The 14,519-nt window shown below is 47.9% G+C and overlaps 1 protein-coding gene across 2 annotated transcripts in view; it reads left to right on the forward strand.

The window, feature by feature from the left end:
* The first annotated feature begins 10,026 nt into the window (after nucleotides 1–10,026).
* Nucleotides 10,027–14,519, forward strand: part of VSIG10 (V-set and immunoglobulin domain containing 10) — a 37,785-nt gene continuing 33,292 nt past the window's right edge. The window contains exon 1 of one of the 2 annotated variants that reach the window (XM_001489301.5): nucleotides 10,027–10,611. In XM_001489301.5, the coding sequence (XP_001489351.1) occupies nucleotides 10,542–10,611 (70 nt within the window). In that variant the 5' untranslated portion in view covers nucleotides 10,027–10,541. The remainder of the gene's footprint in view (nucleotides 10,612–14,519) is intronic. The other variant, XM_005612570.4, reaches the window with a different exon arrangement.

Below are 14,519 nucleotides of genomic sequence, written 5' to 3' on the forward strand. Positions count from 1 at the left end.
GTACAGAGTTTCAGTTTTGCAAGATGAAAAAGTTCTAGAGGTTGGTTGCACAACAATGTGAATATACTTAACACTACTGAGCTATACACTTAAAAATAGTTAGGATGCTAAATTTTGTTATATGTTTCTTACTACAATTAAAAAGATTTTTAAATGAAAAAAAGAAACGAACTATGCTACATGCTATAACATGGATGAATCTTGAAAACGTTATGTTAGGGACCAGCCTGGTGGCGCAGCAGTTAAGTTTGCACGTTCCACTTCAGTGGCCCAGGATTCGCCAGTTCAGATCCTGGGTGTGGACACGGCACTGCTTGGCAAGCCACGCTGTGGCAGGCATCCCACATATACAGTAGAGGAAGATGGACACAGATGTTAGCTCAGGGCCAGTCTTCCTCAGCAAAAAGAAGAGGATTGGCAGCAGACGTTAGCTCAGGACTAATTTTCCTCAAAAAAAAAAAAAAAAGAAAAGAAAACGTTATGTTAATAAAAGAAGCCAGACACAAAAGGCCTCACATTGTATGACTCCATTTATATGAAACATCCCAAATAGGCAAATCTATAGAGACAAAAAGTGGATTAGTGGTTGCCAGGGGCTGGAGAGGGGATGGGGGGGGATGGGAATGGGAAGTGACTACCAATGGGTGTGGGGTTTCTTTTTGAGGAAATGAAAATCTGGAATTAGATAGTGGTGACTGTTGCACAATCTTGTGAATATACAAAAACCCACTGAGTTGTACACTTTATTTAAAGGGTTAAAAAGAAAAAGCAAGTTATTTAAAAATATGTAGTGTGTTATCTCATCTATGTTTTAAAAAAAATCTACATGTTTATGTGTTGTGGATAATGCATACGGATGTAAGTGCATAACTCGAAGGATAAACAATAAACATTCACTGTGGTTTTCTTTGGGGAGGAATAAACAATTCGAGACTCATTATGGGGACTCTCACTTCCCACAAGTGGACTGAATTGTTTTAAATTATATTTTTACAAATCTTCCTTTAAAAGCAATTAATATATTTCTTCTTGATTAGCAAAAAGAGTTTTAAAAGCTAAGAAACTAAGCCAAATAATTAGGATGATGATGTTGATATTTGATATATAAAATGTAAAGAAAACCTATAAGGAGGGCCACATATTCTGCGTGTCCTAAATGGCATGATGATGTTTATGCAGCTCCTGCTCTTTGGCGTGCCCCACACTAAGCCTCTTGTGTGCTTCCTCTCGTACAATGTTCTCCACATGTCCTGCGGGAAGGGCTAGAGTTATCATTCCCATTCTCCAAATGGAGGAAACTCAGGCTCACAGAAGTAACTTGCCCAGGTCTTGAAGTTTACAAGCAACAGGCTAGAGCTGCAAATCCAAGTGTGTTTGAGACCAGAACCGAGGGCCTTGTCCTGTAGTCAGTTAGAAAAGACTGGAACGCAGGCTGGGGAACAGAGCATGAGAAAGTGAAGTCACTAAGGAAATGAATGTCAAGGACAAGAACAGTTAGGTGAAGATGCCCAGGAAAGATGGTCCCAACAGAAAGCCTGTACCCTGAGGCAGAGAAGATAAGCAACTCCCAGGGAGACCAGATGTCCTCTGGAAAGGGAGAGATGAAACATTGTCTAGAAGACAGAGGCAAGCAAGAACCATCTGCAAGTTCTAAGCTTTGTGAGCAAGAGTTGCCAAAACAAACCCTCTCCCAAGCGTTACGTTCAGTGCTGCTGTCCGCTCCTGCCGGGGCCCACACTTGATGTGTGCACTTACCTTGTATTGAGCATCTACTGTGTGCCAAGTCCTGAGCTACACCCTGGGGACACAGACATGGATAAGACACTGTCCACGCCTTCTGGGAAGCTCCAAGCTGGAGCAGGAAGACAGACATAGAAAGCGATTATTACAACTCAGAATGGCAAAGTTCATGACATAAATTTCTGCAGGGCACTATGAGAAAGCAGAAGAAGGGCACCCGTCCCTGCTGTGTACACCATGGAAGACTTCCTGGAAGTGGTGCCACTTGAGATCGGAGAATTTCTGGGAATTCGCCAGGAGAAGGGAATAAAGGGCATCCCTGGTAGTGGAAAGAGAAAGAACGTGGGCGGGGGACAGGGAGGTGTAGAGAGAACAGGGCTTGGTTGAAACAGCCGTTGTCGGATGTGGCTGGATGGAGCTACGGCGAGGACAGTGAGCTCCATGAGGGCAGAGTCCCAGCTGTATTGTGCTCCCCATTGTTACCCCAGGACCCAGCCCAGAGCCTGGCACATGGTAAAGGTCAGAACCCCAGTAAAGGGAGTGGGAACCGAAGGGAGGGGACAGACTCCAGGGCTGGAGCGTGTGAGTGGCTGAAGGTGCTACATCTCTAAAAGCACTCTGGTAATGAACAAATCTCCTGTAAAGTGAAATTTCACATTCCTTGGGGTTTTGCCTTTTGGAGGTCTCATATTTGTAAAAGTACAATTTTATTGCTATTTTACATTGGAATGGTCAGAAATACATGTTGAAAAGAAAGAGGAAATCTAGGGCTACCGAACCTAGGAGCAGCTTACTCTTCCAGAAGTCTAATCTTCCGTCTTCCTTCTGTTTCCACAAATGTCCTGTGTCCTGTGAAGGCACCCCGGCCTCTCCAGAACCCAGCTGAGAACCAGGACTGCCAAGCCACAAATCCAATGTCACGAAATCCACGAAGGAACAGGCACTTTTCTCATTCGGCTCCTATGTATTCTTATTTGCTACAGAGTTCTAATCAGTTTAGTCATCTGGGTTGTAAGGCAGAGCATCTATAAAGCAGCAAATGGACGGAGCAAGGAGCACAATCATATTAATGGTTCCCAATTATTGGGTATCTACTGCCTGCTGGGCACTTTTCTGGCACATGCCTCAAGAAATCCACTAATAACCCCCAAAACTGAGGCTCAGAGAGGGGCAATAACTTTCCTAAGGACACACAGAAACATAAGCAAACCTGACAGATAGGAGGACCAAAACCTGTGCTCAGTGTCTCACCCACCGGAGGTCTTAACAGAGAAACAGCCGTCTGGGGCCATTTTGTGTGGAAGACAAGCCTCTCCAGTTCCCACAGATAGCACCGCACAGCAGCCAATGTTCACAATGTTCCCACACACAGACGCTCATTCCTTGAATCCTCATGAGAAAACATTGCATTGTGTCCACTGTGCTCTGTTCAGAGTACGGGAACCATGGGATCCATTTCAGAAATATCAGAACTTGGATAAGTGAGCGAGTCCTGGCTTTGTCCACGAGCTGTGACCTTGAGCAAGCTGCTTAACAATGCTGGGTCTCTTTTCCTCCTCTGGACGGTGAAAGTTATTCTTTTAACGAATAATCTCTGAAATTCTTGGTGTTCCATGTAGTTTGGACCAACTCATCGCTTAGAATACTTGGCGGAACCCAGAGTCCATTCAGGGCTGAGAGCGCCACCTGGTGATTTGAGTTTCTAAGCGAGATTTTTCACTTCCTCCTGGGCACACCCAATCCAGTTTACCCTTCCAGTTTAGACCTGCAGGAATTCTGTTTTTTTCTTAATTCCTTGAAATCGCTTTTAAACATTTTGTGAATATGTGCATTTTCCCAGGAAGGGGGAACAGAGCTTCCATTCACAAGGTTCTCAATCTTCCCTCCTCCCAATCCAAGTTTTCCTCCTCTAAGTAAATGTGAGGCCCAGACAGAAGTGATTCATTTTATAAACACATCTTGAGGCTGCGACTTTGCTTGGAAAGTTATTCCAGCTCCCTGAGCCTCAGCTTCCTTATTTGTAAACTGTAGATGAGAAGAGTACCTCCTTCAGAGGTTTGCTCAAAGGATGGCAGGGCACCTTCCATGGAAAGTGTGCCCGGCAAGAGCAAACAGTATATATTATGAGGGGACCTTCTCAAGATCTTACAGGAAGTCAACCATGAGCTGGAAAAGCCAGGGCGCACGTAGTTACCATGTCTCTACCAGTTTAGCAAGACCAAGTTCTCCTGCACAGGGAATGCAAAAATCTTAGAGTTGAATTAAGTTTAATACACTTGTCTTTGAGAAGTGGGATGGAACTTTTGCAGGGGGAGAGAAAGAACTGTAGCAAACAAGGATCAGATGCTGGGGCCCTAAGAAGCTGGGAATTCCTGGCTATACACCCGAAGGAGTTTGACTGAAATCTTTGAAAAAAGGAAAGATGATGGCATAAAATACGCTTGACTGAATTCCATTCAGGTGCCTTGGCACACAGAGAGCCCAAACTCTCTGGATGCCACGTAAAGAGAGGCAGGCTCTTAAAAAATGCCACTGTGCTCACAGGAGAGCGTCAAGGAAGCAAGAACAATCTCTTTCCAGAAGACATACGTGGAATGATGGTTAAGGCAGAGAGGAAACTAGAGAAGTGCCCCAAGTTCTCTGCGTCCCAGAGTAGCTTAAATGTTCATTGGAAGTCCATCAACTGATGCACGGATAAACAAAACTGTGGGATCTCCAGACAGAGGAACATAATTCAGCCATAAAAGGAAAGGAAGTACTGATACACGCTACGACACGGATGAACCTTGAAAACATTATGCTACATGAAAGCAACCAGTCACAACATCGATGTTTTCATTCCATTTATGTGAAATATCCAGAATAAGCAAATCCAGAGAGACAGAAGCAGAGTAGTGGCTGCCAGGGGCTGGGGGTGGGGAAGATTGGGGGAGACAGCTAAAGGGTAAGGGGTTTCTTTTGGGGGTGACAAAAATCTAAAACTGATTTGTGGGAATGAGTGGACAACTCTGTGACTGTACTAAAAATTATTGAATTATACACTTTGAATGGGTGAATTTATGGTATGTGAAATATATCTCAATAAAGTTATTTTAAAAAACCTCTCATGGAACTCCACACATCTGGGTAACCACGATAGATGGATCCTCTGATGTGACATAAACTTTGAAAACACAAGTGTTAATGGCAGTATAATATTCCAACAGGTGCATATTGGGTAACCAGCAAAAACCGTAGTCTCTCAAAGTTGTGAGACTGGTTGTCCCTGGAGAAGAAGACTGGGGTTCGGGGCTGGGGGCAGGCAGAAGGCTTACTTTCACTGTATAATTTCACTGTAAAATTGCTTGGATTTTCTTTTGTTTGATTTACTTTTTTTCACAAACTCCAATAAGTATCTCTGTTCTCTGTCCTATATGTGTATCATTCTTCCCTCATTGTTCTCCCACATTCCCATTTTCTTCTGCATTGAAAAAAATTTAATTGTGGTAAAATTCACATAACAAAATTTACCATCTTAACCTCTTTAGGTTCAGTTCATCCGAAACTTTAGTTCAGTTTGAAGCTCAGTGGCGTTACGTACATTCACATTGCTGTGCAACCATCACCACCAGCCATCTCCAGAACTCTTTTTTTTTTTTTTTTTTGAGGAAGATTAGCCCTGAGCTAACTACTGCGAGTCCTCCTCTTTTTTTGCTGAGGAAGACTGGCCCTGAGCTAACATCCGTGCCCATCTTCCTCTGCTTTCTATGTGGGACGCCCACCACAGCAGGGCATGCCAAGTGGTGCCATGTCCGCACCCGGGATCCAAGCCAGCGAACCCCAGGCCGCCGAGAAACAGAACATGCGAACTTAACCGCTGCGCCACCGGGCCGGCCCAGAATTCTTTTCATCTAGCAAAACTGAAACAACTTACACATTAAACAAGAACTCCCCATTTCTCTCGCCCCTCCCACCCTGCAGCCCTGACAACCTCCATCCTCCTTTCCATCTCTAGGAACTCGACTGCACTAGGTACCTCAAATAAGTGAAATCATACAGTATTTGTCTTCTGTGACGGGCTTATTTCACTTAGCAAAATGTCCGCAAAGTTCTTTTGGAGTTGTTTTTGTTTTTTTTTTTGCCATTAGTATTTTATTACTTTTCCACTTAAAAAGAGTAGCTAGTAGTAAAAAGAAAATACCATGTATACTTATAAAGTTAAAGAAAAAAGCAGGAATCAAAACTTTATATAAAATGTCATCACAACTTTGTACAAAAAATATCACACGCATTGGGGGGCTGGCCCGGTGGTGTAGTGGTTAAGTTTGCATGCTCTGCTTTGGCAGCCTGGGGTTCACAGGTTCAGATCCTGGGTGCAGACCTATACCACTCATCAAGCCATGCTGTGGCAGCATCCCATATACAATAAGCAGAGGAAGATTGGCACAGATGTTAGCTCAGTGACCATCTTCCTCAAGCAGAAAGAGGAAGATTGGGAACAGACGTTAGCTCACGAGCCAATCTTCCTCACCAAGAAAAAATAAATCAAACGCATTGGAACCCAGCAGAAAATACTAGATGTTTCTAGCAATGATAGTGATTATTTCTAGATGGGATATAGTTATATTTTATTTTCCATTTTTCTGGGGTTTTTTTCATTCTTCTAGAATGAGCATGTTATATTTATAGTCAGGAAAAGAGCAAATGCTACCTAAAAAATACGTATGCCAACTTAGAGAAAATGCTTCATCCCAGCTTTCTCAGGATACTCTGAGTCTACTCAGTTCCTCTATCCCCATAAATTAAATACACCTGTGGTTGTCAATCCATCTGTCCCAATTTGGAGTTAGGAAAGTAATATTTGTCTTGGCCAACAAGGGCATTCAACAGGTGAATGTGAGATGAAAGAAGAGGAGAGAGATCAACAGGTGTTTCCTACCTGAGTCATCTGTTTGGCTCCCAGCAGGTCTCCTCCTGGGTGATCCTGTCAAGCTTCCCACCTTGGAGTTGTCTCATTAGGGCAAAGTGGGGCTGTCCCAGCGGTACTGGCTCAGGAGAGCCAACTGTATGTACAGGTCAGTAACTTCACAGGCTTAGCTTGGAATTGGCTGTAGTGGAAGTATTTACACCGTGGAAACTGGCAAACACATCAAACCACCCCCCACTGCCACCAGCCAGAGGGGCTGTGGTTGCACGCTTACCCGCACACGGCAGGGCTGCTTCCATCTCTCATGGGGGTGAGTCATCCCCCTCTCTTCAGCCCGGGCTGCCCATTTCTCAGGGAACAGGATGCTCATTTTCCCCATCCCTCTGTGAGCAGCCTTTTGCCTTCTGGGGGTGGATCTGCCAGAAGGTTCTTTGTCACTCAGAAACACCAAACTTCATCCTCCCGATGTCGAGTCCAGAGAGGAGACACTGGGCTTTGGTTAAAAATTGGACACTCATTTGACAACTCTCCATTTTCCATTTTTCATGCTGCCAGCTTCTTCTTGGAACTTCCCCTGATTTCAAGAACTTTCTTGCTGTAGCCTCTGCACCCCAATTCTCCTGGACAGAAGGCAGAGGGGAGCTGGGAGGAGGTGGTGTTTTGGGGAGGTTTAGCAGGCTTTCTTCTCCAGAGAACAAGCCAGGTTGATTTTGTTGTCCCTGTTCCTCGAGGTACCAGCCTGTGAATCCCAAGCCCATCCAAGGGGGCACGGGTAGGATTCTGTCATCGATCTCTTAGTACTTCCTGAAATGAAGGGTTCAGAGCTGGACCTGAGTGGCCAGGCTGCTACCCTTGCTGTTCCCGACTGGCTCGCCCTTTCTGAAGCCCCCAGGAGAATCTCTCTAGGTTGAAGGGAGAAGCAGGTTGTTGCTAAGAAACCTTTCAGCGTGACCTCTAGGGAGGAACCGTGACAAGAGGAGTAGCGGAGCAGAAATAGTAGGTTGCTTGGTGACTTCAGAGACCCAGGCTGCAGGAGCACTGGCTGCAGAGTCAGGTAGGAGCCCCATTCTGTCCTCCCTCCGAGACTGATCATGATGACACCGTCTCAGAGCTGGGTTCAAATCCCAGCTCCCCATTTACTTGCTACGTAAACTGGCCTCTCTGAGCCATCTGCGAATTGGGAATGACAACGCCTACCTCTCGGGGTTGTGCTGAGGATTCAGTGAACTAATGTACATAAAGCACGTAGTTCAGAGCAAGTTTGTTCAATTCATGGGAGGCACAAATGAAACAAAACACAAACAGCCACGTGTAGCAGCCTGAGCACAGAAGTGTCTGAGCCCCACGTTTCATAGATGACGGTGGGATTCAGGAGTCCTGACAGGCTCTGTCATGGTTCCTTTCAAACAAGAGACCCCCAAGCGATGCCTTCAAGACCTCTGTCAAGTCCCCTCTACATGTCAATCATGTCAATTTATCTTCACAACAATCCCATGAAGCATATGTTAGCTATTAGGCACAGATAGTGAAACCAGGGCTCTGAAAAGCCCCTGCCTTGTTGGGGACCCCACGGTGAGCCCCCAACTCACTGGTCACTGTTCCAGGCAGGGCATTTTCTCCTGTTCAGAGTGGCCTGAACCATGACTGGACGTCAGGCAGGGTGATTCCTAACAGCTTCTGTCTCAGGGTCAGCCACAGCCTGTGCCCCAACCAGAGAGGATGGGTGTCCCCTGGGCAAGGGGTCCCAGAGAACCCAGAGCAAGTGGTCAGGCCACTTCCTTCCAGCCCTGCTCAGGGGAATGCCCATGTCTGCTGGCCCGATGTCACCCAAAGCTCCAGACCATAGCAGCCTTTGTATAAGTGACAGGATTGGAACTTGGGGATGACCCAGAGTCAGACAGTCATGAATTCCACCATCGGACTTTGTGACCTAGGCTTCACCTCCCACAGCTGTAGGTTTCTCACCTATAAGACGGGATTGAATGATTTCTTAGGTCCAAGGGTTGTAGGGAGGGCCCGATGAGATTCCCTTTCTAAAGTGGCTTTGGAAAAATGCCCCAGCCATGCAATTGTGAGGTGCTGTTATCAGTGTTGTAAAACGCTGTCCTGCAGGGTTGATCCTCAGGGGAGTGGAGAATTGGCCATAAGAACAGTGTATTTGACTCAGCAAATATATCCTGAGGCCCTGCTCTGTGTGAGGCACCACCAGGGTGACAGAAAATTCCCTACTCTCAGCTGAAAACTTGCCACTTATTGATTTTACGTATATCTTGTTAATTTCAGGTCAGGATGTGAGGTGTTTGTCAGAAAAGCTTGAGGAGCTTTTGCAATATCAAAACCAATAAACTTTCTTTTGTTTATGTAACAAATATATACTGGGTGGTAACAAGGTCCCAGGCACTGGGTATACAGGAAGAGGTCGGCCTAGCAGAGATTTTCCATCACAAGGCAAAACATGAAACACAAAACAAGAGGCAGGGAAAAGAGGAAAACTGTCAGGAGACAGAGGAAGAGTTAAAATCATTGAGCAAAAGAGGCAAAAAAGGAAGATCTGTGCAGCTTCATGGCTCAGTTCATCAGGCGAAACACGCTTTTCTTTTTACTGGTTTCAAGGGGATTTCATCACCGAACAAGTATTTCAATCAGAGGCCTTTGGGCAACAGAAGAAATCATTTTCTTAATAGCAATTTTTGGTTTTGCCCAATATTTTATGATGAGGTGATGGGGACATTTTCAAACAGAGAAAAGTTGAAAGAATGTGAACACACATATATCCACCTCCTAGAGTCTACAATTAATATTTTACCGTGTTAATTGCATTCTTTTTTAAGAGGAAGTTTCTGGTAGAGCTGTTTCATGGATCAGCTCTTCCTGAGGATGTCATAACCGTGTTTTCCCTGGGACAGAAGGATGGGATGGGGGTGTGGCGGACAGCCATGGATTTTAGCCCGGGAATGTGGCTCTGGGAATCAGACTGGATGGGGGTTGGGGTACTAAGCAGGGAAAACAAGCCCCTGAGAACCCAGTTCCGCCGACCCCCGGCCCTCGCTCCGACTGCGCTCTCAGCCGGTTAACTGCAGCGCAGGAGTCTCGCGGCTGGTCTTGGCTGGGAGGTCTCCGGGATCGTCTTTCTCCTGCCCTGGACTTGCCTTCGTTCTGCAAAGGGTGAAAAAGGGCAGCGATGGCGGCCTGGCGTCCGTGCTGAGCGCAGGAAAACAAATGAGGATCCCGAGAGGAGCTAAGCCGGGACGCCGAGGGGACCCCGAAATCTGCAGCTTGGCAGCCTGCCCCTCTGGCTCGCGACGCTCCTCTGGGAGCTGCAGCCGGAGCGCCGGGGAGGGAGCAGCCGGCGGGCCAGGGGTGAGGGGGGTGGAGGGGGTGGGCCGCCTGCGGCAGCTGCGGGGCTCTGCCGGGCCCAGCTGTCCCCGCGACTCCGGGCGGCCGTCCCGGGCGGAGTGGGCTCGGGGAGGGCCCAGCTCCGCGCTCCTCCCCCGGTCGGGCCGGACTCGGCTCGGCGCGCCCGGGAGCGCGCTCTCTGCATAAAGCCCTCCCCCCGGCCAAGGTAGAGGAAGTCGGGCTCCCGCCTGGATGGGAGGAGGGAGGGAGCCCCGCTCCTGTTGTTTTCCGCGAGCCGGAGAGGGTGGCGGTCGCAGGGGGCGGGGTGCGCCCTCCCACCCCGGGCCGTGCGCTCGGAGAGAGGATCGCGCCGGCCGCCCAGCGCAGCTCCCAGCCCCGGACATCGGGCTCACCCCCAGCATCTTCCCCCGGGGCCGCGGAAAGTGGAGCTACTCTGCCGTCCCGAGGACCTGAGAGGAGCACTTCGCACCGGGGGACGCACACCCAGCCCAGCCGGAGCCTTGTTTCCTGAGGGGCCCCTGCGCGCATCTGGGGCGAGATGGCCGCGGGCATCCAGCCCCGGGTCCTCGTCTGCCTTGGGGCGCTGCTGGCCCGCTGGGTCGCCGCAGGTAAGCGGCCGCGATCTGGACGGAAAAGTTGCGTTTTGCCCGGCAGCGGTGGGGAGGGGAGAGCCAAGGACCGAATTCCCTCCGGCTCCGCGGGATCCAGTTGTGCCCGCGGCCCCGAAGCCGCGCCGGCGGGGTCTTGAGTTTCCTGCTCGCAGCTCAGCTGTCTTTGCAGGAGGGAATTTTCCCGGGCGCTTGATGGAGGGCAAGATATCCCATCCCCACGCTCTTGGACTGGGCGGCCGGCCAGGCTGCAAGGACCTGCGGAGAGGTGATGGGAATTCTGAAGATGGGAGAACTGGAGAGGCACGTGTAGGGGGAAAATGGGTTTTTATAAAGCGTCGGATGTAAATTCGCGTTCTGGTTTGACCTGCTGCGCCGGTGCTCGAAGTCGAGGCTCCTTTATTTTTCTCTCCTCCTTCTGCTCAAGGTTGAACTTGCCTTACACCTGCAACCTGTGGGTTCCCCTACACACCCCTGCAAGCCGACTTGTGCAGGCTAGCGCGTTCAAAGCTGTGCCTTCCTCCTTCACTTTTTTTTTTTAAGATTTTATTTTTTTCCTTTTTCTCCCCAAAGCCCCGTGGTATATAGTTGTATGTTCTTAGTTGTGGGTCCTTCTAGTTGTGGCATGTGGGACGCCGCCTCAGCGTGGTCTGATGAGCAGTGCCATGTCCCTGTCCAGGATTCGAACCAACGAAACGCTGGGCCGCCTGCAGCGGAGCGCGTAAACTTAACCACTCGGCCACAGGGCCAGCCCCTTAACTTTTTATTTTGAAATAATTTCAGACCTATAAAAAACGTCTCCTTACACTTGCATGCTCTCTTCCACTTCACATGATTAGCGAAAGGACTTAACTGCTTCATCTATACTCTACCTTGGAATATTAAGACTAGAGAGTTGCTTACAATAATATACAGAATGTAAAAAAATTGAAAAAATATTTTCGATTTTAATTCTCCAGCGAATGCATGTCTACTGTGTGCAGGGCATTGTGACAAGCAGTGAGGGGACTCCAGGGGAGGGAAGGGAGATGGAGCCAGGAGGCAGTGTAGTTACCAGAATACTTGCAGAGTGTTGCTTTCCGTGTTGTCCAGCGCTGGCACCCGGCTGATCTCTTTTGGTGGGTTCCTGGAGGAATAGTGCTCTGAGCTTCCTAGCAGCAAGTGCCAAAAGTTCCTAATTGTTAGGCTCTTGCAAGTTTTTATTGTTTTATTTTCAGCAATCATTTGAAAACAGTAAAATTTCCCATAGTCTAAATTTTCAGTTTGTCTGGAAAAATCTGAAGATCTGGCAGCACAGGGCCTGCTTTCTCCCCTGCAACTGAGCATTGGTCACCCCCTTTTATCCTAAGGCATGTGACCCCAAATTTGTTCTCCCTCTCCCTGTTGCAGTACTTACTCCTGGTCCTCTTCAGTCATGGACCTTACCTGCTGGCCCCTCCAGGCACCTGACAGTGGTCACTGTGCTGAGGGGAGGAGGAGAGGACGCACAGTCTCCGATTAGTGGTCTCCGGAAGCTGGAGGCAATTGTCTGTTCTCTTCTCCCAGCTGTCTGCAGTGTTCACAGCACTGTGAACATCAAGGGCCTCAGGACATCAGAACCCTGGGTTGAAATCATCGTACTGGAATGAACCAGCTTTGACGCTGGCAGCAGCTCACCACCCAGGGCCGCTTCCCCTACTGCCTAGCCCAGTCATTCTGATGCCCAGGCCAGGTTCACCTCTGTGTCCAGTGCCCCAGGGGCTTCCCTAGCTTGGTGTGATTCTGTTGTTTGTTTTTCAAGTTGGGAGTTGTCTTGGGGGGCAAATTGTCTTTCTCTTGTCTCTTAACTCCAGACAACATTCATGCCTCCACTGTCACCTCAGATTGTAAATGCTGGGTTAGTCTTGGGGAGAAGTTGCTAGGAAAAAATTAACGTTTTGGTACAATCCCAACTCTAAATGATAATATGAGGGCAGCATTGGAAAATGGCCATTTATATTGCTACCTCCTTTGGTCCATATTCTGAAATTAAGGTTGGGGGACTCTAGGGGGTCCTCTGGACACGATGTGAATGACTTTTAGTAACACAAACTATTACTACGTTTTAATTTCTCACCCTGTCTGGGTGGGAGACTGAAGTAAATGCCTGTGACCTGCAGTATGGAAAAGCTGAACAGCTATCCCAGCTCTCCCCATGACTTGCATGAGACCTTAAGTAAATCATTCAGGCTTTCTGAACCTCAGTTTTCTCAACTGTAAAATGAAAGGGTATAGGACGATCAGGCACAGAACTAGTACACGTCCAAGACTACCATTTCTATGTCCGTGGTAGACATCACTAAGCTATGACCTATTCTTCTGCACTGAGCCAGGACTCACCTTGTCTCATCTTTAACCCAGCCCACAGGGCTGTCACATCTCAGGACTAAATCCTCTCTAAGATCACCTTCAGCTTCCGTAGTTTAAAAGAATGGAGTGAGCAAAGCCAGGAGGAGAAGAGCCTGGGAAACACTTCTTGCCTTATTGGAACCTGTAGCATTTGATGACATTCTCTGCCTTCCAGCCAGTGACTTAGATTCTTTTCTTCATCTTGTCCTGGCTTTTGGGAATGAAGTGGCCAAGATGGGGAGAGTCGGAAAGTCCTGTGGCTGCAGGCTGGCTTCTGATCTTTTAAATGGAGCCTCTTCTAACCAGGCAAAAGGCCAGATACAAACAACTGTTAAACTCTTTCTTTTATAAAAGGGAAGGATGTCCCGAGGCAGGTTGCAGTTTATTTTTTTATAACAACTTTATTGAGATATAATTTACAGGCCATAAAATTCACCATTTTATTTTTTGGTGAGGAAGATTGGCCCTGAGCTAACATCTGTTGCAATCTTCCTCTTCTTGCTTGAGGGAGATTGTTACTGAGCTAATATCTGTGCCATGAGGGAGATTGTTACTGAGCTAATATCTGTGCCACTCTCCTCTATTTTCTATGTGGGACACCACCACAGCATGGCTTGAGGAGCAGTGTGTAGGGCCGCACCCAGGATCCAAACCTGTGACCTCCAGGTCGCCAAAGTAGAGTGCACGAACTTAACCACTATGCCAACAGGCTGGCCCCAGAATTCACCCTTTTAGTGTGTACAAGTCAGGGTTTTAGTATATTCACAAGATTGTGCAAACATTCCCACTAATTAATTCCAGAATATTTTCATCACCCGAAAAAGAAGCCAAAGAGAGCAGCAGGAAAGAGGGAAAAAGCTGAAGCCCTCTTCCTCCCACCCTTCTGGAGTTCTAGGCGAATAAAAGCACTTGTGTTCTGTATTAGTTATGTATTCCACAATAATGCCATGTAACAATCACACAATGACAATCAGAGCTTCCTGCTCCAGGCCTGGGGTGGTTGGCTAGTTGGCTCTGCTGACCTTGCCTGGGCTCGCTCACATGTCTGGGCATCGACTAAGTGGCTGAAGGCTGACCTGGAATGGCTTCAGCTAGGATGACTGAGACAACTAGGGTCTGCACCATGTAGTTTTCATCCTCCCCCTGGGATCTAACCTGGGCCTGTCCTTCTCAAGGTGATGGCAGAAGGTGAGATTGAGCACGCCCAATTACACAAGTGCTTTTGAAGCCTCTGCTTGCATCACATTTGCTAACATCCCATTGGCTAAAGCAAGCCACATGGCCGAGCCCAGGGGCAGGGTGGGAGGGCACTGCAGAGTGACATGGTGAAGGGCATGGAGAGTCGGGCTGGGGGGCCATGTTGGGGCCATGTTGGGTGTTTGTTATTGTGGTTTACCACAAGTTCAACGTCATCAATACTGGCCAATATTCCCCACAGGGTGGAGGCTCTCCATCTGAAAAGCAGACACCTGTTGTTTTTTTTGTGTGTGTGTGTGCAGTTTTTTTTTTTTTTATTAAGATTATGATAGATTACAACCTTG

This window comes from Equus caballus, chromosome 8 (assembly GCF_041296265.1).
Source record: "Equus caballus isolate H_3958 breed thoroughbred chromosome 8, TB-T2T, whole genome shotgun sequence".
In the NCBI taxonomy this organism is placed as follows: domain Eukaryota; kingdom Metazoa; phylum Chordata; class Mammalia; order Perissodactyla; family Equidae; genus Equus; species Equus caballus.